The sequence below is a fragment of the Homarus americanus genome, unplaced genomic scaffold (assembly GCF_018991925.1).
Source record: "Homarus americanus isolate GMGI-L3 unplaced genomic scaffold, GMGI_Hamer_2.0 scaffold25129, whole genome shotgun sequence".
NCBI classification, from domain to species: Eukaryota; Metazoa; Arthropoda; class Malacostraca; order Decapoda; family Nephropidae; genus Homarus; species Homarus americanus.
Window position 1 is genome coordinate 76,592 of NW_024734008.1, and position 24,300 is coordinate 100,891.

At 39.5% G+C, this 24,300-nt stretch overlaps 1 protein-coding gene across 3 annotated transcripts; it reads right to left on the bottom strand.

Annotated features, from left to right (window-relative positions):
• Positions 1-1,689: 1,689 nt before the first annotated feature.
• Positions 1,690-23,228, bottom strand: LOC121870113 (gephyrin-like). Of its 3 annotated transcripts, none has more exons than XM_042371878.1 (9): positions 23,110-23,228; positions 18,565-18,700; positions 16,694-16,843; positions 13,780-13,940; positions 11,291-11,867; positions 6,227-6,467; positions 5,527-5,801; positions 2,637-2,822; positions 1,690-1,963 (listed from the first exon to the last, which is right to left on the bottom strand). In XM_042371878.1, the coding sequence occupies exons 2-9, from the start codon at positions 18,688-18,690 to the stop codon at positions 1,736-1,738; spliced, it is 1,944 nt and encodes a 647-aa protein (XP_042227812.1). In that variant the 5' UTR covers positions 18,691-18,700; positions 23,110-23,228; the 3' UTR covers positions 1,690-1,735. The 3 variants fall into 3 exon arrangements, with proteins under 3 accessions (XP_042227812.1, XP_042227811.1, XP_042227810.1); XM_042371877.1 differs by lacking the exon at positions 23,110-23,228 and adding an exon at positions 22,128-22,399; XM_042371876.1 differs by lacking the exon at positions 23,110-23,228 and adding an exon at positions 21,982-22,399.
• Between the last annotated feature and the right edge of the window lie 1,072 nt (positions 23,229-24,300).

Sequence of the window (24,300 nt, forward strand, 5' to 3'; positions counted from 1 at the left end):
ACATTTCATTTCAGCAACCATGAAATGAAAGTTTTTCATCTAAATCTATAATCCATTGTAATTTTAAGCAAGTTTAAGACAGTGTTAACGTATTTCTCATATTACCTCTATTTACTGTATATTATATCCTTCACTCTCTGAACCTAAATCCTCTCTCAGATATTTCTTACACTAGTTCAGATCCCATACAAAATGGTACCATAGAAATATAGAATATTCAATAGTCTATGAATGTATTGTTTGCCTTTGTACTCCTCTTGTCCAACTCTCTCATACTGGCATATTTCAATGAACAGTTCAGTGGCTGTAGAGAACAAGCTGTGTTCCCCACTAACCACTTCTCTCTCTCTCCCTCTTCTTCTCACTGTACACTTCACATTGTCCACACGATTCATTATCTACACTACACACAGTACATATATTACCTAAAATATAAACTTTACATTGTTTACCCTTCATGATCCAATGTCTACATTACACACTTTACACTATCTACACTACACATTGTACACTGTCTACACTACAGTACATAAAATATATTGTCCAACAGCTGATGCTTAGTCAGATTGGTACAGTGTTCTTGTATACATCATGGTATATCTAGCTGAATGTTTAGAAACACCTCTTTATACACACAGTATAGTACTCCAGCATACACACATTACTCCAACATACACAGTACTCAAACATACACACATTACACCAACACACACACATTACTCCAACATACACAGTACTCAAACATATACACATTACTCCAACATACACACAGTACTCCAACACACACACAGTACTCCAACATACACACATTACTCCAACACACACACAGTACTCCAACATACACAGTACTCCATACACACACACACTTTGGCTAAGCATTTTATGGAAATTAATCCTTTTACAGACCATAGCCTTGCATTTAAGCATACCTTGGAAGATACAATGCGGCCCTACAACAGGGCTATCAAACTCATGGCCCGGGGGCAAAATGTGGCCCTTGGGATGGTCAGGTGTGGCCCGCGGGATGACGGTAAAATTTATCATCCCGTGAAATTATGATAGAAATAGATATAATCATGTTTATTTAGTAAAATTAATTTTACGTACTTAAGATCAAACAAACCCAAGTGAGGTATTCCTGTTAAGCCAGGTAAGGCAATGTGAGAAGCTGTAAACTTCAATCCTGCAAATATGTGATATAGCACTTGTGCTGGCCCTGAAAAGGGTAAGTAAAATAAGAATTGGCTCTCAAAAGGTTTTTAGTTTGACACCACTGCCCTATAAGGTACAGCTTTTTTATCAAGACCGCTGCTGCTACAGCTGCCACAATCACCAACCCACCCACCAGCCAAGATGTCCTTGCATCACCCACCTCATCAAACATTGATGAACCTGAAGAGAGTGGGGCTGTATCCCCCTCTTCCCCATAACAACCCCCTCTCCCTCCACATCACGATCATCATTCTCATTGAAGGTAAATACCCCTTATACTGTTAAATTTATATTACTATTTAACTTATACCTGCATTACTGTACACTATTTCATATGTTTTTGACTCAAATTTAATTAAATGTACAATGCAAGTATTTGTTTTGCAAAGTAACAGGTATATTGGTTAGGCTTTGACAAGTGTTATCCACAGCCATGGAACCTTACCCCCACATTAAGGCAAGGGATTACTATATACGGTATAATAAACATTTTATTAAAGGATTTTAAATTCAGAATATTTGCTTACATTTCTAAAAGTATTGCATCAACAACTGTGCCTTCTGCCAACTCTTTGACTTCTGGTGTTGCTGGTGGTAATTTAAGAAGAGCTTGAGCTGAAGCCAGAGATAACAGGCGAGATGACAGCTGGTTACCAGTAGAGTGAGCTAAGGGAATGTCTACACCAGGATGCCAACACAGAGTGGCTCTATGGTACTCTGGTCTTGGATCAATTTGTATGGACTCTGACAACTGAAAAGGAATAATGAGTGCTATCAGGTGTAACAGCCAGACAAAGGGTAACTGCCATCAATTACAAATATTTAAGTACCCGATTAATCCTGAATATTTAAACTGGATAGTACAGGAAAAAACCAGAGCAATCCTGCAATGTTTAGTAGGGCCAGTGAACCCAAACAAGTATTGGACCTAAGTCACAGTAATGAGAAGTACAATAATACTGTACTGTACGACCAACCTCCTCCCACAATCATAATCTTGACCAATTATATTTAAAAATATTCAGTCTTAATTTTAATCAATTACTTAGGTCATGCAATATTAATCAGGTGGATTAAGACAATGGTAAAGCAAGACTTATAGAAGAGGTTTCCTGGTGTACAGAAGGCAAAAACTTTCTATTTTAAACTTGCTAAGTTGAATTAATATTTGTTTTACAGGTCCAATAAACTCTTCTCCCATTAGTCTGGTTTTTATTTTTATGCTTCTTCTCCTACATATGTGGGGTAAATCATAGGTTACACATGCCTTCATGAAAAGGCATGTTCTTGTTTTTGTTTTTGTTTTTTTAATCTTCTCATTAAAATACCTATTGGTGTCATCCACTAATTATTCACCCAATTTTCACATCCTTAGTCATCTGTCTTCTTTACACACAGAGAAATTTATATCTTCAGCTACATACCTTAGCTCTTATTTCTGTATTCATATGATCACTCCTGCCACTCATCTTGCGACACAGAGGCAAGATATAGAGGGTACTTGTCACAACAGCAGACACAGGGTTTCCAGGGAGTCCAAGAATCAGCTTCTTGCGACCATTAACCTGACATGTGGCAAAAGTCGTTGGCTTGCCAGGTTTCATAAATACCTGCAAAAAGTTTACACATTAATGAGGCATCCACATACTGTACAGCATTGTCAAAATTTACCTATCCATCTACATCTTACATTCATCCTCTAACTATAATAGCAAAGTGAGTAAAACAATCTCCTATACCTTGTATTCTACTTTCCATAATCACAATACAGTACACCAATGATCCCTCTAACAACACACGCACCTCACATGTAATAACTGAAGCAGAGGACTTGGTTCTAGTAGCAGTTCTTATGGTAAAAATATGGCAAGATACTTCACTTTCAAGGAAAGCAACCAGACTTTACAGGGTGGTAGCTGAAGTGATTCTAAGACGATTTAGGCCCGGAACCCAGTTGGAGAATGCCACTGATTGGCCCTAATTGGCCATAATTAACCAAAATCACTATCTTGGCCATTTTTTTAGCTCAATCGAAAGAAAATTCTCAAGTTAGTGGGGGTAGAGCAAGTAAATTTTGAGCTATGACCAAATTTAGTACGATCAGTTCTGCTACAACGCGATAGTTGTGTTCTTGTAAAAGCTCACGTTGTAGAAATTCGCGCAATAGAAATAACAGGGCTTATAGAGAAAATAGGGTTAGGTGCAGATTACTAGAATGCGATCACCAGAACGCTTCTTGGAGATATTCTTTTCCATATTCACAGTTAATACCACAAAATTGGAGAAATAGTAAGCAAAAATCACTGAGGACGCTTCAAAACAACCCACGTGTTTCAACTGATCATGTGATGGAAACAGAGCGCGGGTGTAAAACGCTATTAGTCCGCACTGGGAAACATTATTTTTATTTATTTTTTCACACATTATTTATAGGAACAGCTAAATTTGCAAAAAAAAGGATGAAATTTATAGTCCATATCAAATAACACTTCACAAACAAAACACATGAATCAATTGAACATGTGATGTCGAACATGAACTGTAAACACTGCATAATCCCGCACCAAGCGACTGTACACTTAAAACGTTCGAGTGGAATCGCGTTACAGCCAACACGCGTTCGCGTTTTACAAATATCATTCTTCTATTCATCAATCGCGTTCTAGCCAATTTGTGTTGACAAAACATGTATTGAAGCAAAAATGACTGTACTTGATATTGCAAAAAATGCGACCACGCCCTCTCACAACACAGTAGGTAAGTGCATCGACGGCTGAGGCCATTATGTAGTTGTGTTAAGTGTCTACTTTGGGTTTTTTGGCATGAAAAAGCAACTTCAAGCACCAATTTTGAGGTATGACAAAAGAGAAAGTAAGAAATTGCAAGACACTTGTTCAAGATCACCTGTGACTTCAACCATTTTAATAGCAAAATGGGTCTATGAGAGCACACCACTAGGAAACTAATGCCAGCCAATCAGTTGACCTATGGTCGTTCTTTGGGGCCCTTAACAGCTAAATTCACTGCACCACTCACCAGGTTTGGAAGCAGTCAATTGATCAGGCTTTGATAAATGAGGTATTGAATGAAATTCAACAGCAATTTAAAAAAAAAATATATATATATATGTATATTATTTAGACAAATACAGCCACCCAATGTTGTGCATTGTAAAGTGTTCTTGGAACAAGAGCAAGCTGTGCTGCATGGGCATTTACAATTACATATAACAAAGTCAATCCAGCAACCATCTTTCATGTCTGGCAATGTGCCTCAGTTCACTGGGCTGGGTGGTTCGAAGCTAGAGTCCAGCGCTTTATTCCAGATCAATGCTTGTTATGTGCTCCTCTAAACTTTTGGGATGAGAGTATCTGTGGTGGGCAGAAGCTTGCACAAAGGGGTACCTTTGTTCTTGAACAAGAAGAGCCTGCCACATCAAATGGATTGGTAGGCATCTCACATTGGCTGAGGTGCTGTACTTAATCCAAAGTTCTCTCAGATTCAGTTTTTTAAATAAAGCCAGTGCTAAGATCACTGTGTCTGTGTCCGATTTCCTAATGCACACTTTGGTCAGTTATTTACTTGATACATCAAATGAATGTTAAAACAACCTGGTGTCAGCTTCCTCTTGTTTGGTTGGTGAAACAAGACTCAGATCAGCATTGGTGGGAAACACTACCCACCAATAAAAATTATGAGGGTTAATAAAAAGACTGTCACTTACAGATAATTAATACCGTACTATCAAAGACATTCTGCTTTAGGACCAATTGTACATCCTAATACCAAAAAAATCAGGAAAATTTCATCAGTAATCTGTGGATTAGTTATGTTGAAAAACACAATGTCTACAGTTCTATGATGTTAATGTGTACACTTCCAATACTTGAACACAAATACTCACAGTGAACTGAAAACTTCAGAGAAACATTGGCCATTATGGCTGATCAGTCTATAAATACAGTACAGTAAGTAGTTCCAAAATTTCAGCACCAGCACCATCAGCCCAGTGTTAATTCTAACTTTATACAGGTATTGTTTTTACAGATTCAGAAAATTATATTGAATGACAGAAATCTATTTCATCTTCAATAGCTAAAACAAAGTATATCAGCTTTTACTGTTCCTGCATCTATTGGTACAGTATCACAATAAAAAGTTACCATGCTTTAGGCAGCGTACTGTAGTACTGGAACACACTTTTTTACATGACAGTTTTCAATAAGTACAGTTTAAGCAACTACATATTGTAGTTTTTGCCAACTTTAAAATTTCATAAGTGTCCAATTAGAAATCAAACGTCAGTCAACTTACCTGGGCAAAGTGAATGTGGGCATCAAAATCTGTAGTGAGAACAGGCCGCAGTATGTCGCGTTCACCCATAGACACCCCACCAGTGGTGACCAGGACATCAGCTTGGCTAAAAGCATATTTCAATGAACTGAGGAGGGCTGTGGGATCATCCTTTGCAATACCTGCATTAATAACAGGGTAGCCATATTGACGTAAGAGTGACATTAGGGTTGTCTTGTTACTATCACGGATGTGTCCTTCCCTCAGTGGCTCTCCTGGTTCTTGAAGCTCATTGCCTTGAAAGAAAAAGTTTTATCATTCATAGAGCAAGATATGGGCGATATAGAAAAATTTTGCAATACAGTATACTGTATTTACACAAATACTGTACAGTCCTTCTTATACCAAACTCAAAATTTTTCCTTCTAACAAAGTTCACCGCTACTGTACTTCTAATAGTCTTTTCTTGTAAACTTTCACTCAATTTCAGTATTTCCGAATAACAAGGTGTACAGGTCTACAGGACACTTTGATATAAAATTCCCAACTTCATGATCTTAATTATTCAAGCAATTCCAGAGGAGTTTTTCCAAGAAGTGCTTTATAATCACATTCATTCATTCATCAATCACTATCTCTACTTTAACACTTTCATCTCTTTTCATAATAGTATTCACTTCAACAACCTACTCTAGTAAAACTTAATTAGGAGTCAATATACCAGTAGAAAGAATAGCAATAGTTGGCTTGTTAACAACTAGCACCTCTGTTACTCCTACAGTAGCCAGAAGTCCCAACTCTGCAGGTCCAAGAAGAGTACCACAGGCCAGAACTTTTTGTCCTGTTGCTATGTCACATCCCAGAGGCCGAATATCTTGTCCCTGGTTTGGTACTTTCAATATCTTAATTTCAAGTTCCTTACGACCATCATCATCTTCTTTTACCAGTTCTGTATCTTCCACCTGAGTAGTGTAGAAGTTAACAATCATTATAAAGAGAAAAGAAAAAATTAATTAATTAACACATACTATGAGAAACATTACTACTGTATAATACAGGTAATGGTAACCCCAAATGTGTACATCTAACACAGTAGAACTCAAGTCATTTGGCATCCTGTGTGCCGGCGGCAAGGGTGGGGCTCGTAACGCTCATCTTGCCAGCGTGCTCACCGTTTCTCTGTGGATTTCGGTCACACTAGAATAAACCATTATAGTACATCCTTCTTTCTTCACACAGCCAAACTCGCTTTCGTACAGGTATACCCTGAAAACCAACGTCCCATTAACCGCCGATTCACATAACTGACGGTTACAGTACATATAGGGGAAATATATTCCCCACAAGTTTTTATAATACCTCGGAGATCCAATGATCGAGAGAGGAGCGGCAGAACTGTTTTGAATTTGGCAGGCAGTGGCGTGGTGCGAATTCTTGCCACGAAAGGGCTCTGTGGTCTGCATCTGAATCATTCCCGTCTCCCTGCACTTGTTTACATTTACTATGTGTCTCTAACTTCGTGTTTTTTTCGTTATTTCCAACTTCGTGTGATTTGCAATCATGCCTAAACACCCCAGTGATAGTTCCTCTAATGGTGCCCCTAAGAGGGCAGCTTGATGTGATGTGATAAGGCCAAATAAGAGTGGTGATGGACCAGCAAAGATTGGTAGAGACTTGAACTTGCCACCCCAGACCATCTCTACCATCCTCAACACAGGTAAATAACAGTCTCAATTTATGCTTTACATTCTTTATTTAATACTTATTATGCTTGCTTTATATGTCTGCTTTATTTTCTTGTTTAACAGTGTGTACGACAGATATATCAAGGGTAAATGGGAGCGTTTGGTAGCCTGTCTCTAACCCCCTGAATTTTGTTATATTCTTATGGGATGAATTGCTTCAAAAACCACCAATTCACTAACCAACGACTTTTCACAGTCCCTATATGCGTCAGTTATTGGGGTGTGCCTGTACATCCTTCTTTTCTAACACAGCCAAATTGTGGAATGCTCTGCCTTCTTCTGTGTTTCCAACAATCTGTCTCACTTTAAAAAGCTGGTTTTCCGGCATCTTCGTGGTGCAGATTAACATACTCTTTCTTCTCTAATTTTTACTACTACTTTTTTGGGGTTAGAAGGCTTAAGGGTACATGCTTTTGCAGCCGATCTTCCATCCACATTACAAGTAATTTTTTCATCTCATGAATAGGACCTATTATTGTTCCCTTTATAGGTGCTGATCCTTTCACTACCTCACGAATTTGTTCCCTGTCCTTCAAAATTGTTGACATCATCGAGTGAGAGAAGCCTAGATCGCGTGAAATGGTTGCTACCGTTTCTCCATTTTCATATTGCATTATTATTTTCATTTTCATTTCAAAAGTAATTGACTGTCTCTTTTTCTTCTCAGCACCACCAGAACTCTCACTTTTACACTTGCCAGTCATTTTAAAGGGAATTAGAAACGAAAATTTTGTCAGTACATTACACAGAGCGATCACTAACACCAACGACAGCCAAACACCAACTGAGCAGGTTACGGCGTGGATGCTGTACACCACGAGGCGGCCCAGACCACACTGTCGTACGGGAAGGAAACGTTTCGGTACTAGAAAATACGTACGTAATTTTAAAAATATTTTATACAACTGTGGCGGTCGTATGTCCGGGTGGTTTTAGGTCAAGTAGGTCAAGTAGGTCGTAAGTCGCGGAGTGCCTGTATATAACATAGGTTAACAACATTATGTATAAAATGCACTAACAGATTTTTTATGACATGTTGAGTTTATAATTTATGTGGTTTCGACATGTTTGTTTGCGCGCACACAGCTGTTTACAGCCTGAACACATGCCGTCCTCCCTACTGTAGCTATGGTAGTCCAACCAGTCTGTAAAAAACAGTCCTTCTTCTCAACAGCCACATTCGAGTCCACAATAGTTTTTCTTTGATTTCATTGTTTCTTTTTAATAATAAAAAGAATACCAAAGAAAGCTGCTGCATTGCCTGCATTCATCTTGCCTTGTTGTTGTCATGTTCCATCTACTCGCAAGGTGACATTCACTTGTTTTTTCCTTGCTGTAGAAACTGGAGCTAAAACTACCCATGTGACCACATGGCAGAAACTTATCGTAATTTCTCACTCCAAAATTCTTGCTTCAAATTAATTGCGCATGTGACCCCGTTTTATTGAATTAAATTGTGGGGTACCGTAAATACAGTATTTACAAAGAAATAAAATAATTAAAGATTATCATTGGACGACAATTTTATGCAAGCATTCCAGTGATTACTAAACTCTTTCATAAAAGTCAATCCACACATCCACAACATTTCCTTGTAATATAGCAATGCTTCCCCCTCCATTCTTATGCAGCTCAACATAGACTGAAACTCTTCATATTTGCTACACCACAAGATCTAAGTAATATTTTTACTTTTACTTTTATCCTCTTCGCCACTGATCGGCTTGTTAGCCGCTTGGGCGATCGGTCACGTCTCTTTTCCTTTATATTCTTCACCAAAAGGTCGGCTCGCTAGCCGCCCGGGCGATCGGTCACGTCTCTGTCACGCACTGTTGGCAAATACTGGGCATGCACCGGCTCCTGAATGTACCTGAACCCGCTCCAGTGATGGTCAAGTCTTCTCTTGAAAGAGCTCACACTCGGTGCCGTCACAACACTCTCTGGTAGATTGTTCCAAGAGTTTACAACCCTCACTCCGAAAAAGTTTGCCCTCACGGTTTTCCGGACTTGCGGCTTCTTCAATCTTGAGCTGTGACCCCTTGTGGGGCGAGCGTCCGCCAGCTCCAAGTAAGGACACTCAACTGAGTAGTGCCCCCTGAGATGCTTATAAACCTCAACTAGGTCCCCCCTTGCCCGTCTGTAGTATAAGCTAGGCAAGTTCAGGCGCTCCAATCTCTCAGGGTAGCTGAGATGCCGAAGTGCAGGCACCAGTTTGGTGGCCCTCCTTTGAACATTTTCAACCAACTGACAGTCCCTAGCATATCTCGGGGACCAGATGGGGTGACAGTACTCCAGATGGGGAAGCACTTCACTCCTGAAGATCGTCACGAGGGACGGACCGTCTAGATATCTGAACGACCTTCTTATAAGACCCAATAATTTATTTGCCTGATTTACCTTCTTCTCACAATGGCCCGAGAACTTCAGCTCATTGTCAACATACACACCTAGGTCCTTCTCACACACAGTCTCAACTAGTACATTTTCTTCATCCCGTTGGGACATATGGTACGCCTCCTTACCGTTGGTACGCCCCAGGTGCATCCTCTTACACTTCGTGACATTGAATCTCAGCAGCCATTCCTTCGACCATTCCTGGAGCCCACAGAGGTCCTTCTGCAGCTCTTCACAGTCCGCTTGGTTCTTAATTTCCCGAAATAACTTGGCGTCATCGGCAAACATTTGTATGGAGGAGTGTACAACGTCAGGCATATCATTTATGAAACAAACAAACAACAGCGGGCCCAATACACTACCCTGCGGTACCCCACTTGTTACAGGTACAGATGACGATTTCGTGCCATTAATCACCACACATTGCTTGCGGTCATGTAGAAAGTCTTCTATCCACGCTAGGACATTTCCCCGAATTCCGTACCCTTCCAGTTTGATTTTCAGCCTTTCGTGGGGTACACTGTCGAAAGCCTTGGCAAAATCTAGGTAAATATTGTCGATATTACCACCCCGTTCTAGAATATGGGTCCAAATATCCAATACCTTGAGCAATTGTGTCAAGCAAGAGCGCCCCGGCATAAAACCGTGTTGGCAATCTTTTACAAGGTTGTTTCGTAGTAGATGTTCCATCGCTGCATCTCTGATAATACTCTCAAGTACTTTACATATTATGCTGGTCAGGCTCACCGGTCTATAGTTGTTCGTGGAGTGCCTATCGCAAAAGAAATACAGTGGTCCCTCAGTTAACGAAAACAATTCGTTCCACAGAGTCGTTCGTTAATCGAAAATTTTGTATTTTCAATGGGATATTGGGTAATTGGTTCCAGATCACAGAAAAGTACATACAAAGTAAAAAAAAATGCAGTAAAGTTCACTTAGTTTGAGGTGTGTATGTAGAAGGTTCCTGGTTGATGATGATGATAGGAATTAGAAGTGGGGGTGGAGGAGAAATCACCTTTCAGGGGACCCATGCTTGATGCAGTAATTTCACCAATAAAATTTTAAGTTCACTAGGTGTAATTCAGATTATTTTATTTAAATCAACACTACACTGCACTGCACTATATATTATCAATATGTTAAAAAAATTCAGAATGACCAATAATTTTAATGTAAAAATGCAAAAATATTCAAGCCGCCGACAAAATCGATGTTCACTCCACTATAAACAAAGCCAAACTGACGCCTGGTGGGTGAGTCAAGCAGCTGATGGGTGCATAAAAAATTAGTTCCCTGTAGTGCATATATTATCAATATGTTAACTAAATTTTAAAATGACATAATTTTAATAAAAAAAATGCAAAAATATTAAAGAGCACAACTTTCTTGATATTTACTCCCTTGGAAACGAATGTAAACATAGAACATATTACTGAATTGGCAGACTAGCCCATCAGCTGATGCTCACAATAAAACTTGTTTGTCGTAAGGATTTCGTTAATCGAAGTTTTGTTCGTTAACCGAATTAAAGATCCTTATGGGAGGAAATTCATTAACCGAAATTTCGTTAATCGAACTGTTCGTTAACCGAGGGACCACTGTATTAGACTACACTGTACATTACAATAAGAAATATACTGAATTACCTGAACTACAGCATCAGCCCCTGCAGGGACTGGCGCTCCAGTGTTCACTCGGATACACATTCCACTGCTCACCCTCGTCTTTTCTGGACTGCATCCTGCTGTTGAGTCACCTCCTACAGTGCGTAAACCAGCACCATCAGATGCCAACACTGCATATCCATCTTTTATAGAAGCTGGGAAAGGGGGAAGTGGATCCTTTGCAATGATGTTTTGAGCCAAGACAAATCCTAGTGATTCTTGCATGGGGAGTGTCTTGTTTGCACACTGTTCGGCATGAGAGAGAACAGTTGAGAGTGCTTCAGAGACCGATATCATTGGATATGGAGACTTTCTTGGTCGACCAGAAATACGAGAAACATCTGCCTTTGACTCCTGATTTTCAGCTTCTCCTCCCAAAGCATGGCAATGATGATGATGATGGTAGTGATGAAGGCCATGGCCATGTGGATGAGCACGGGGGTGATGAATGTGTTCACAGTGACCTCCCACAGCCTGTAGTGCACTATGAGTCTTCTCTACACGTGTTTTCCAGCCCATGAGCAGGTCAACAGCATGTGGGACAGCCGGGGCAATGAACCTGTTCAAGAAGAAGGAAACATTAATATTCCATTAGACGTAAGTGAGCTGGGTGCAGAACACAATAAACAATTCAAGGGTTTAAGTCTATCACGAGGTGTAATGCCATGATAACAAATGTTAAGAAGAGTAAAGAAGACAGGGCCAGTAATATTTTTATAATTCGATAAACCATAATGGCATTTGATAAATAAAGGTAAAATCAGAAATGTCTTGATATCACCAATTATAAACTTAATTTAAAAAGGAACACTTAAGAGTACTGTACAGGTATTTAAATTTTCCAGTACTGTAGTAAAGGCAATCCTCTGCTTGAGAAATTCTGTTCATGCAAACATTACACAATACTGCATATATTGTACTCACTCATGTATAAACCAAGCTTATATATAGTTGACCCCTGATTTTTTGCTAAAAAGGCCTGAATTCTTGCCACTTAACAACTCCTATTTATAAACTTCACTATCTTTATCCCTAAAAGTAGATTTAACTGTAAACTGTAACATTAAAACTTAAAATTGTGGGCATATAAAATTTAATAACGAAAGCATATACTGTAGATAGCAATGATAAAAGGAAAATATATACAGTAAATAAATAAATAAATAGAAAATGATACAAGTCGGTGTACAATGAAAGACAAAAGTTGTGTCGTGAAATTTGGTGAAAACATATGCCAAAAGGCTAAACTTTTGGTATGCTCTGCTTTGAGGTAGGGGGCTCTCATAATGTTTCACGAGCTATATTTAATCTTCGGACAAAACCGTGACACGACTTAATTATTTATGTAATTGTTTCAAAGGACTTTCTTGATCCAATTTACAAAGAAAAGTTTTAGCTCATAAACTAGAGACTGCCTGTACTGTGGAACTAAAATTCCTGAGTTTGCTTAAGAGTTTCAGTTTCATTTATATATATGCTCTAAGGAGCTACTCTATTTATTTTATATAACATGGTAATATAGTAAAACATTTCTGTAGATACAATTTTGGAATTTAAAAAGATTAAACTTCTATTACAGTCCAGTAATTTTCCTGAATTCATAAAAGTTATCTTACTACCAGACTATGTAAGGGAGGTAACGAGCAGGATGGTTGTTCGCCGCCCGCTTGCTTGTTCGCGTCCCCCACTTGGGGGGATAGACGGAGGTGAGAAAGTCACTGCTGCCTCGACACACAGATCAGACACTACCCAGCCGTCAGCACAGCTGTACTTGCACCCCGCTATTCGTTCAAATTCTGGTTGTGTTCTCATCATAGGTCCTGGACTCGTGGGCTGTTTCCCCAGACCTTCACAAATCAACTGTCAATCTCTGGACACCTACCCCAGCTACTACCGTGGCTGCCAAGTCATTGCCACTTCCTCCACCATCTGTGCCACGGTGTTTCTCCTGTGTAGCAAGACATCGCCCGCCGGCGCCAAGTGAGGAAGCTGACTTGACCTTCCCCCTGAGAGTGGATCACTGCTCTCCAGAACCTTCCACAGGAACGCCGCCGTAGGAAATATCTGTTCATTGTTTGATTCTCTTGTTTGACTCCCGTAATTGTTTGACTCCCTTAATTGATTGACTCCATTAATTGTTTGACTCCATTAATTGTTTGACTCCCACAATTGTTTGATTCTCTTAATTGTTTGACTTCCATTACTTGTTTGATTGCCTTAATTGTTTGACTCCCTTAACTGTTTGATTCTCTTAATTGTTTGACTCCCGTAATTGTTATTTGATATTTGTGTGAGTGGTGTCAGAGTTTTGTGTTATTTTCATAGTAAAGAGATGTCAATCTCTAACGGCTGTTTGTTATCCCTCGGAAAACCATGGTTCTTGACTTTCCTCTTATAAGATCCTGATTAAGCTGGCAAGGGATTTCTATCCCTAAGTCCCAGGCCTTTACAAACTATATTGTCTTTCTTACCTCAAACACTCCTCTGACCCCTTCTTGCTGCCTGGCAATGTTACAATCAACGTCTTCCCCCGAGAGCCACACACAGGTCGTGACAACATGGCTAATGGAGTGACCTTAAGGGACTCCGTTATCATGCATGTTGATAATCCTGGTGCCTCACGTTCAATAACCTACAAAAGAGCATTACATAATTAGATATAGTACAATACAGGGGTATACACATCTCAGAGAATACATTTCATCATTCATGGAAACAAACATAAGAAATTATTGGGAAGGTCAACTCTGTTTTCATGAAGTGATACTTCTTTCTCACTTTTATCCTCTTCGCCACTGATCAGCTCGTTAGCCGCTTGGGCGGTTGGTCACGTCTCTGTTCCACACTGTTGGCAAGTACTGGGCATGAACTGGCTCCTGAATGTATCTGAACCTGCTCCAGTATTGGTCAAGTCTGGTCTTGAAACCGCTCACACTCGGTGCCATCACAACACACTGGACTTGTGGCTTCTTCAACTGAGAAGTGCCCCCTGAGATGTTTATACACCTCAATTAGGTCCCCCATTGCCCGTCTGTAGTATAAGCTTGGCAGTTGCAGGCGTTCTAATCTCTCAGGGTAACTGAGGTTTCATAGAGCAGGCACTAGTCTGGTGGCCCTCCTTTGGACATTTTCAATCAATTGACAGTCCCTAGCATTTCTAGGGGACCAGGCGGGGTGACAGTACTCCAGACGGGTAGTTCTGTTCATGAGGTAATATACACCCTGACACTCCACAACCATTTGGTACTTCACTACATACAGTATATCCAAATTGTGCATTGTTCTTCAAAGTCTACAGTTATATCAGAGTTTCTATCCCACTTAAGTACATTATTTTTCTTAAAACATTCCTTTCACCTCTACATATTTGGAATATTTTCTGATGTAAGCAAGAAACATTTGCTTCACTTATACAACTACCACAACATACTAACTTCTTCACCAGATGCTCTGACAATGTAAACACTGTAATGAGGATCATGGTAATGTTTTATGATAAAAGTATACATACAGTATTATTTACTTTTACTTTTATCCTCTTATCCACTGATCGGCTTGTTAGCCGCTTGGGCGATTGGTCACGTTTCTGATTACTTTTCCTTTTCTTTTATCCTCTTCACCAAAAGATCGGCCCGTTACCGCTTGGGTGATCGGTCACGTCTCTGTTACGCACTGTTGGCAAGTACTGGGCAAGCACCGGCTCCTGAATGTACCTGAACCCTCTCCAGTGTTGGTCAGGTCTTGTCATGAAAAAGCTCACACTCGGTGCCATCACAACACTTTCTGGTAGATTGTTCCAAGAGTTCACAACTCTCACCCCGAAAAAGTTTGTCCTCACAGTTTTCTGCACTTGCGGCTTCTTCAATCTTGAGCTGTGACCCTTTGTGGGGCGAGCATCCGCCAGCTTCAAGTAAGGACACTCGACTGAGTAGTGCCCATTGAGATGCTTATACACCTCTATTAGGTCACCTTGCCCATCTGTAGTATAAGCTAGGCAAGTTCAGGCGCTCCAATCTCTCAGGGTAGCTGAGGTGCCAAAGGGCAAGCACCAGTCTGGTGGCCCTCCTTTGAACAATTTCAACCAACTGACAGTCCCTAGCAAATCTCGGGGACCAGGCGGGGTGACAGTACTCCAGATGGGGAAGCACTTCACTCTTGAAGATCGTTGCGAGGGACGGACCGTCTAGATATCTGAACGACCGTCTTATAAGACCCAATAATTTATTTGCCTGATTTACCTTCTTCTCGCAATGGCCCGAGAACTTCAGCTCATTGTCAACATAAATAATAATATGACCCCTTAAAGTAAAATAACAGTGATTTATGAAAGGTTAATATTTATGACTAACCTGCGGACGAGTTATTTTTAATACTGTTTATTTTCTTACTTTATTTTTATCAGTAAGTTCTGATATAATAATCATTTCTTGTGCAAATTTTTTGTTTCATAGATTATTCGGCGCCTAGGCTCACACTAATTTGTCTTGCCGGCGGTAATGAGGCGGCACTCTGGTGCTGTGCTTTTCCCCGGGCTCGAGGCAGGTTCATTTTCAGCATAACTTGTAAAGGTTGTCATCGGTCATATATGGACGTAATTTGTGAATTTAGGGATGAAGACAACGAGACCCTTCAATTGTTCAAAGACCACGGCATTGTTCCTTTAAATAGAGACTGTCCACACGGCGGGAATCCCTGTGCTTTCAGACTGGAAAGAAATTTGTTCATCACTTCCTCAATGCCGTGGCTCGACGTTTCCCGCCATCACAATAAATCACTCCGCCGCCCAGGCTGCATAACGCTGATGCACCTGTATCGCCTCACGTCCAGAAAATGCCTCAAATTTCACCATATCAAAGTAAGTTCTTTCTGTTTAATATACCGGGGGGTGAGAATGTTAGGGTAGGTTAGTAGGCTTGTTTGGTTAGGTTGGTTAGGCCTGTTCTTTATATCCACAAATGTTAAGTAACGTTTCTTTTAAAAATATAAATTTTTTAATATATTCCACAAACTACAAGTGTCCACTATAAAATAACAAGTGAAAATCCGGCGTTTTTATAATCGTTTTCGATCAATTTCGGCCGCGGGTTAGTCGTAAATAATAACCTTATTAAAATTTAAACTGTCTATAATAAACACATTGTCCAGTAATTTTGTTTTCCAACATACATTGGTTAATTAGCTTCAGTGACACATGCAAGTCACCAGCACAAACACTTTAATAAAAAAATATATGTACTGTATATTTCCCTTATATTTAAAGAGCAATACAGTAATTCAACAATTAAATTTTCAGAAATTTCAAAACATTTCTAATGCTTAACAATCCATAGTCAACTGCTATATTCTTAACACACACAAATTAGTCCAGTACTGTACCGTACCAACCTTCTTTACAGCTTCTGGTGTGACATCCCGGGGACCAAAACCTGTTCCACCAGTGGTGATGATCAGCTGCAACTTCTCCTCATCACACCAGTTGATAAGTGTTTCCTTGATCAGTGACAATTCATCAGCAATACACATATATTTGCTCACCTGCAGAAGAAAATTTTAATTATTTATTTTTTATGTTTTATATACATACTGTATATATATATCCAGTCAACCCTCGCTTTACGCGGTCCCACTTTACGCGTTTCCACGTTTAAGCGGTACCCTGCCGAAACCAGAATGCTCACTTTCCGCGGTGTGTGTACCCTTTTACGCGGAGAGCAGGGTGAGCACAAGGTCGCCCAGTCATCAAAACATTACCGAGTTCTTCACCCGCCACCCACTACAGCCGGCCCAAGTCAGTGATAGTGATAATGATAGTGAGGATATGGACTTATATGGACTTTGAGGGGTTTGACAAAGAGGCCCTGCAAGCCTCTGTGGTGGATAGTGATACAAGTGATACAGGTGAGGGCCAATAATCTGCCCTCTGCCTCGGAACCAATCCCCCATCCCCGTGTGCCCAGCCATCTTTTCTACTAATGTAAGTGCTAAAAAACCTAATATTATTGATATTTCTCTTAATTATTAATTGTGTGTGCATACCATCATAAAATTAAGAAGTTATTTTTACTACAACGTAGGTATTGTGTCTGAAAAAGTGGAGTTTGGGGGTCGGCCCGGTCTCTATTTCAATTAATCCCATATGTTATGTTGTTCACTTTACGCGGGCCGCCATGGGTTCACTGTACTGTATATACAGTCAACCCTTGTTAATTCGGACTAATAGGGGGGGGGGGAGGGTGTCCGTTTTAGCCAATTGTCCGAATTAACCGATTTAGGGGTAAATATTGCATTATATTTCAAAGTCATTGTTTTCGTCACGATTTTATCCCACTTTCCACTGTAATACGTACGTAATTTCAGCAAAAATATTACATTTCCGTGAATGTATTATATCAAGCACAGTATGAATAGAATATCATTGTAATATAACAGTATTTTAACCGAAAACTAGTAAAAAAGCGAATAACATCTCAAGAACATCGGAAGCTTAGGTAAAGTCTTTTGTTAGGTTAACATATTTCAATATGTCAAGTTAGGCATTTGATAAATCACACTGAATCATAACTTCAATGAGTCAATTTACAGTACCTGTATACTTAAACTGTATCATTCTATTATTGCCAGTAAATACTTTTAAAATCAACCAGCAAATTCAAACAGAAGTTAAAAAAGATACATAATACTTAGATCCTAGACTATAATTACTTTTCTACAAACAGTCAATCTAAAAAGTGTGGACAATGGCCGTAAAACATTGAAGAAGATGATGAGTTAACAACAAAACTGATGGGTGATTGTTTGTTCCCTTTTTGCATTTACTGTGGGTGGTGAATTTTTGTGTACAGCACAGTACTGTAGTGAGTTTTTGTCCTACCTCTATAAAGCACCACACTGCTCTTAGCCACAGAACAGTTCTTAGGGATGAAAGGATGTGAATGGTTCTCATCCAATAGTTGCAATATTCAAACATACTGTATTAATACTACATACAGCACAAAGCAAAAAAGTTAAATTCAGTACCTGTAACAGATTTAATTGGTTTCTGAAAATCTAAGTCATTTAATACTAATACTGTACAGTATATACTGTACTGTATTGAATTCTACTAATCAATTTCAATGTCAATCTAATAATTTTTCAAATAAAAATAACAGTGTGACTGAAGTAAAGAATATCGATATAACAATCTGGTTTTCCATTCAATTTGGACCTGGCATTATACTGTACAATTTTTTCATAACTCTTCAACACTTTATTACCTTTCCACCATACACAGTCCCACTGGCAACAAGAGCTTGAAGGTTGGCACCACTCTCATCAACAGCCTCACCAGCTGCGCAGCGGTCACTCACGGTCAACACGCCCACTTTGATGATCTCGGACATCACGTTATTTCTGGTTAAAGATTGACAAGGTGTTATGTGCAGTACAGCAAAACACAAACAAGTCTCTTCTAATTTTATCTATCTAATGTGTACTGTACTGTATAGCTTATTACCAACTGTTACATTCATTATGAAAATTATACAGCTTATATACTGTACATACATGTATTACCAGTAATCATATCCACCTACACCTGTACAGCTCGTTTCTTCATTTCAATCAGTAATTGTAAACAACGGATGGATAAGTGATACAAACAACACTACATGGAGAGGGAACATGGTTAAGTGAAATCCCCATTAGCCGGAACAATTGGTGCAGAGCACTTTCGAGAATGAGAGATTTCTGGGTAACGAGATGATTCTCTCAAAGCCTGAAAAAATACCTCGTCCCAGGAATTTTCCGGATTTTTCCGGGTACCGGAAAATTTTTCCCATTACTTCCAGAAAATGCGCCTGATTTTCATCTCTCAAACCTGGAAAAAAAAATCTCCTATCCCTGTAATTTTCTGGAATTTTCTAGGTACTGGGAAATTTTCTCAGAATTTTCCAGAAAATGTGCCCCTCGAAAAACTGTTCCCAAACCAAGAGTTTTCCAGAAAATTCCTGCTGTGGGAACGATTTTCCGAGAAAATTTCAATTTGGTTTATCAGAGATTTCCGGTTAAGAGGGATTCCGGCTAATGGAGATACAGTATTACACCTGTATACTGTATTCTGCATTTTTTGCTCTGCATTTTTGGCTCTATCTCCCTATACTCTAAGAATCGATATAGAGTTCTGTACATGGCTACTATATATATATATATATATATATATATATATATATATATATATATATATATATATATATATATATATATATATATATATATATATTTTTTTTTCAATGTGTAAAAAAACAAACAAACATGAAAATCCGATTTTCACAAGAAATAAAGCTAAAATTATCAATTCGGTCATCCACTTATATGGAAGTTGAAATTATGTTTTTCCGAAGGTTTTTGATGTGTATAGGACAATTCTGACCTCATTTCTACTGCAAATCACTACTTTTGAGCTACCCTCCAGTGGGAACCAGGGGTTTTGGGTGGGGGAAAATCACAAATAGTAGTACAGGTACTGTAATTTACAACAGAAATGAAGGTCAGAATCATTTAAAGACCATCGGAAAAATATAATTTAAACCCAACCTAACTTAATTGGAAAAAATTGTCACAGCACTGCTCCTCAAATGCAACTTAACCTAACCTAACCTCCAACAAATGAACAAATAGGAGCTCTCTCGGACGATGGTAACTTAAAATCACCTAAAATTCGCTGGATGGCTGAAATAATAATACTGAAATAAATATTATCCACATACCTGTAATCAGCATCATAAACTGAACTAGAAAACCACCGTACTAGTTATGGACTCGTAAAATGGTGTTTGTGGAATAAAGGCAATAATTATATAGGACTAACCCGCGGCCGAAATTGATTGAAGATGATTATAAAAACGTTGGATTTTCACTGTTATTTTATAGTGGACACTGTTGTAGTGTTTGGAAATATGATAAAAAAATGGATATTTCTAAATGAAACGTTACTTAACAATTGTGGGTATGAAGAACAGACTTAACCAACCTAACCAAACAAACCTACCTAACCTAACATTCTCACCCCCTGGTATATTAAACAAAAAGAACTTCCTATGATATGGTGAAATTTGAGGCATTTTCTGGACCTGAGATCATGCAGCCCAGACGGCAGAGTAATTTATTGTGATGGCAGGAAACGTCGAGCCACGGCGTTGAGGAAGTGTTATTTAACAATAATTCTGTGTAAAATACTTTTGTAAAAAAAATAAAAAATAAAATCAAAACACTGGGCTGAATCTTGGCATTTTCAAGCCAAGTTCCTTTATATGGAATGAAACTGTAGCCACAATGCTCCAGCCGCTTGTTTTTCTTGTTTATAATTTTCTTATTACATTGACAAAAATTTCTTTCATGTCTGAAAGCATAGGAATTCCTGAAGTGTGGACAGTCTCTATCTAGCAGTGGTTCTTAAACTGGGGGGTGCCAGAAGATTCCAAGGGGGGCGAGAGGCAAAAAAGTTTAAGAACCACTGAAATTCCAGAGGAATAATGCCGTGATCTTTAAACAATTAAAGGGTCTCACTGCCTTTATCCCTAAATCTGCAACAACCTTCACACGACATGCTGAAAAACAAACTATCCCGGGCACAGTTCCGGGTTTCATTACCGCCCGGAAGACAAACTAGTCCGCGCCTAGGCACCTAATTATCTATGAAGCGAAAAATTTGCACAATAAGTGATTATCATATCAGAACTCACTAATGAAAATGATGTAAGAAACTAAACAGTAATAAAAATAACTCATCCTCAGGTTAGTCATAAATATTAACCCCATTTTGGAAAAATACATTGTCAACTCGAAAGCAAGGCCAATTTACCCAACATTTATACCAAACTGAGTATCACTGTCCAGGTACACATCCACAACTGTGTTAACCAAGTTCTGAACCATGACCAAAATGGGGTCCAACTAATTACCCAAATGTAGCCGCAATGAAGTCAAATAATGGTCCTACATGAATAAATCGGACTGCCAATCACTTCTCGACTGGTATTTGGTGTCACGAAGTTAAAAAAAAATTGGTAAACTTAATTTAATCTGAGTTAATAAATCGAGTGCATGTACCTAACCTCGACTAGTATTTGGTGTCACGAAGCCACAAAAAATTGGTAAACTTAATTTAATCTGAGTTAATAGATCGAGTGCTTGTACCTAACCTAACCTAACCTAACCTAACCTAACCTAACCTAACCTAACCTAACCTAACCTAACCTAACCTAACTTAACCTAACACAACTCAGATTAAATTAAATTAACCAATTTTTTGTGACTTTATGACACCAAATAATAATCGAGAAGTGATTCACAGCCCGATTTATTCATGTAGGACCATTATTTGACTTAATTGCGGCTACAATTGGGTGATTAGTCGGACCCCCAAAATGTGCAGGTCCAAAGAAATACACAACACAAACAATACGTTACACTTTAACATTCATACACATAGTATAGTATCTTGTGTATGTGATTCTGATCACTTGATGGAACAGATTTCCGTTTGGTTAGCATAAAATCCTTCAAAATCTGGGTATACTTTATTTTGGGTATATTAGTGCCAGTTTGAGACCCTCCTTCAACACAACAATACACTGACACCTCTGAAATTATAAATTCACTAATAAGTTATTATCAAAAATAGATACTCATACCTTAACACGTAACAAACAAACAACTGGTGGAATATCTGGTGGGAGTTATCACCAGACCGCCCCCCGTGATCTAGTGATAAAGGCAGCTCCTGGTCTGGCTGGCCACACAGTACAGTACTTGTCTACACGGGACGGAGGCAAGTCACTTTTTACTTTACTTATCCTCTTCATCACTGATCAGCTCGTTAACCGCTTGGGCGATCAGTCACGTCTCTGTTACACACTGTAGGCAGGTACTGGGGTGCTGAACATGCACCGGCTCCTGAATGTACCTGGTTCCCGAACCTGCTTCCACCGGTCCCACTAATTACTCAAATGTAGCCAAATATAGCCAATTATAGCCATTTTTTTGTGACTTTCCGACACCAAATACCAGTCGAGAAGTGATTCGCAGTCAGATTTATTCATCTAGGACCATTATTTGACTTCATTCCGGCTATATTTGGCTACATTTGGGTAATTAGTGGGACCCCTCCAGATGGGGAAGCACTGCACTCTTGAAGATCGTCACGAGGAAGCACGAGCATCACTAGAGGAGCGACTAAGATGATCCAGAAACTATTTTATCACGATTATCCAAGTAGACTGAGGGCCTTAGGATTAACAACCCTTCAGATTAATCACAATAGGACAGGTCTCATTAAAACATTCAAAATCCTGAAAGGGATGGAAAACGTGAACCCGGGACATTTCTCTGTGATGTCACACAACATCAGAGGAAATACCTACAAGCTCGCCAAGTTATCAAGCAGAACGAATGCTGTATAAAGAAAAACTTTTTCCCCACAGAGGGTGATAGACCTATGGAACGATCTACCAGCCCAAGTTGTGGAATCAAGAGCAATACTCGACTCCAAAATAACCTTTGATAAAATTACCAAGAACAATGGAGGGACCCTACACAAGCCACTGGCCTCCTGTCGGCAAAGCCACCTCTAGTGGGTGGACATTAGGTAAATAAGAATAAACCACCACCAAAGAGAATGCATATATTGATAGATTATAGAAAATACAGCTTTTGTCACAGTAACTATAGAATATAGCTTCTACATTTGCAATATATAATGTATTTCCTTGGTTTTAAATAATGACAATTGTTTCAGATTGTCAGCACCGTGTTTAGCTTACCACTGCTGATGATCTTTCTTGAGAAGCTTGAAACTCTGCATACAATTCACTTAGAAAAGTAACTGAGTAAAATCAACTGCTGTCGTCTTTTGGGGTTCAAATGACGCCCGGCTCTGTTTGTTCTGCTTCGACACGCGTCGAAGATGTTCAATTTGCATTCAGTCACGGTGACAAGACACTTCCTGGTGACCGGTTTGCATTGGCCGAACGCAGAAGGTTCCTCCTATAGAGATATTGATGAAGGTCATTGGAATGTCCATTGAATGCCTGATTTACGACTTTAAAACATTTTAATTTTAAAGCCTTGTGGAGTAACAAGAAACTTTTTTATCTGATATTAAAGTGATATTAGTTATAATTAGTATGGTGCGAGTGTGTTCTGTTTTATAGTGTGGGGTTATGAGATATTGGTTCACACTCAGGATGGGTTGGAGAAAGGAAACTCTATGTGCTTTCTGTATACATATTGCATTGGATGTACAATGCAGCTTGGTGCTGGGGAGTGGCAGCGTGGGTCCATGCGTGGAGAAGAGAGAGCTGGTTGGTGAGGGTGCTCAGAGGAGGACCCGCAGCTTGTGGGGCGCCATAGTCGCCAGCGGGAGCCACCAGGCAGGAGCAGAGGAGGTGTTGCGTGCTGGTGGCTGCAGGTAGTAGAAGGTGTTGCTTGCTGCGGCTGAGCTAGAAGAAAGAGGGAGGTCACGGCGGGGTGAGGTCTTATATAGCGGGGGTAGGCGTGGGTTGATAGTTGACCTACACCTTGTTAGGCGGCGCTGGTTTCCGACCTAGACCACGAGGCGTAAGCTGGGGAATTCGAAGAGGGTTGGCTAGTCAGCGACAAACAGCGGTTGTAGGGGAGGTATCCACTACAATAGCACAGCATCTGGCAATACTTCAGCCATAGTGCGCGTCAGCCAATCAGCGGCCGAGAGGAAAGTGAGGGACACAAATTCTGTGAAGTTAGCTATGATATTTATCGAAGTCACTTAAAACATTACCTTTAGCATTCTTATTCTAGCTTAGTATTTTTGTTCAAGGAGTGGATGAGCAGATAAATAGCTACTAAGCGTTCTTAATATAATAGTTCAAGATAAGGCCTTCACATCGTACTTTAACTTTTATCGTATTCACCACTGATTGGCTCGTTAACCGCTTGAGCGATTGGTCACGTCTCTGGTACTTTTCTTTTTCTTT

Excerpts from the sequence above, each read along its gene's own strand:
- LOC121870113 (XM_042371878.1), bottom strand. The coding sequence starts at position 18,690 with ATGTCCGAGATCATCAAAGTGGGCGTGTTGACCGTGAGTGACCGCTGC. Across the intron at positions 11,868-13,779 it reads GGGTCAGAGGAGTGTTTGAG|GTTCATTGCCCCGGCTGTCC; the intron begins GTAAGAAAGACA and ends CTTCTTGAACAG. Across the intron at positions 5,802-6,226 it reads TATTGCTATTCTTTCTACTG|GCAATGAGCTTCAAGAACCA; the intron begins GTATATTGACTC and ends TTTTCTTTCAAG.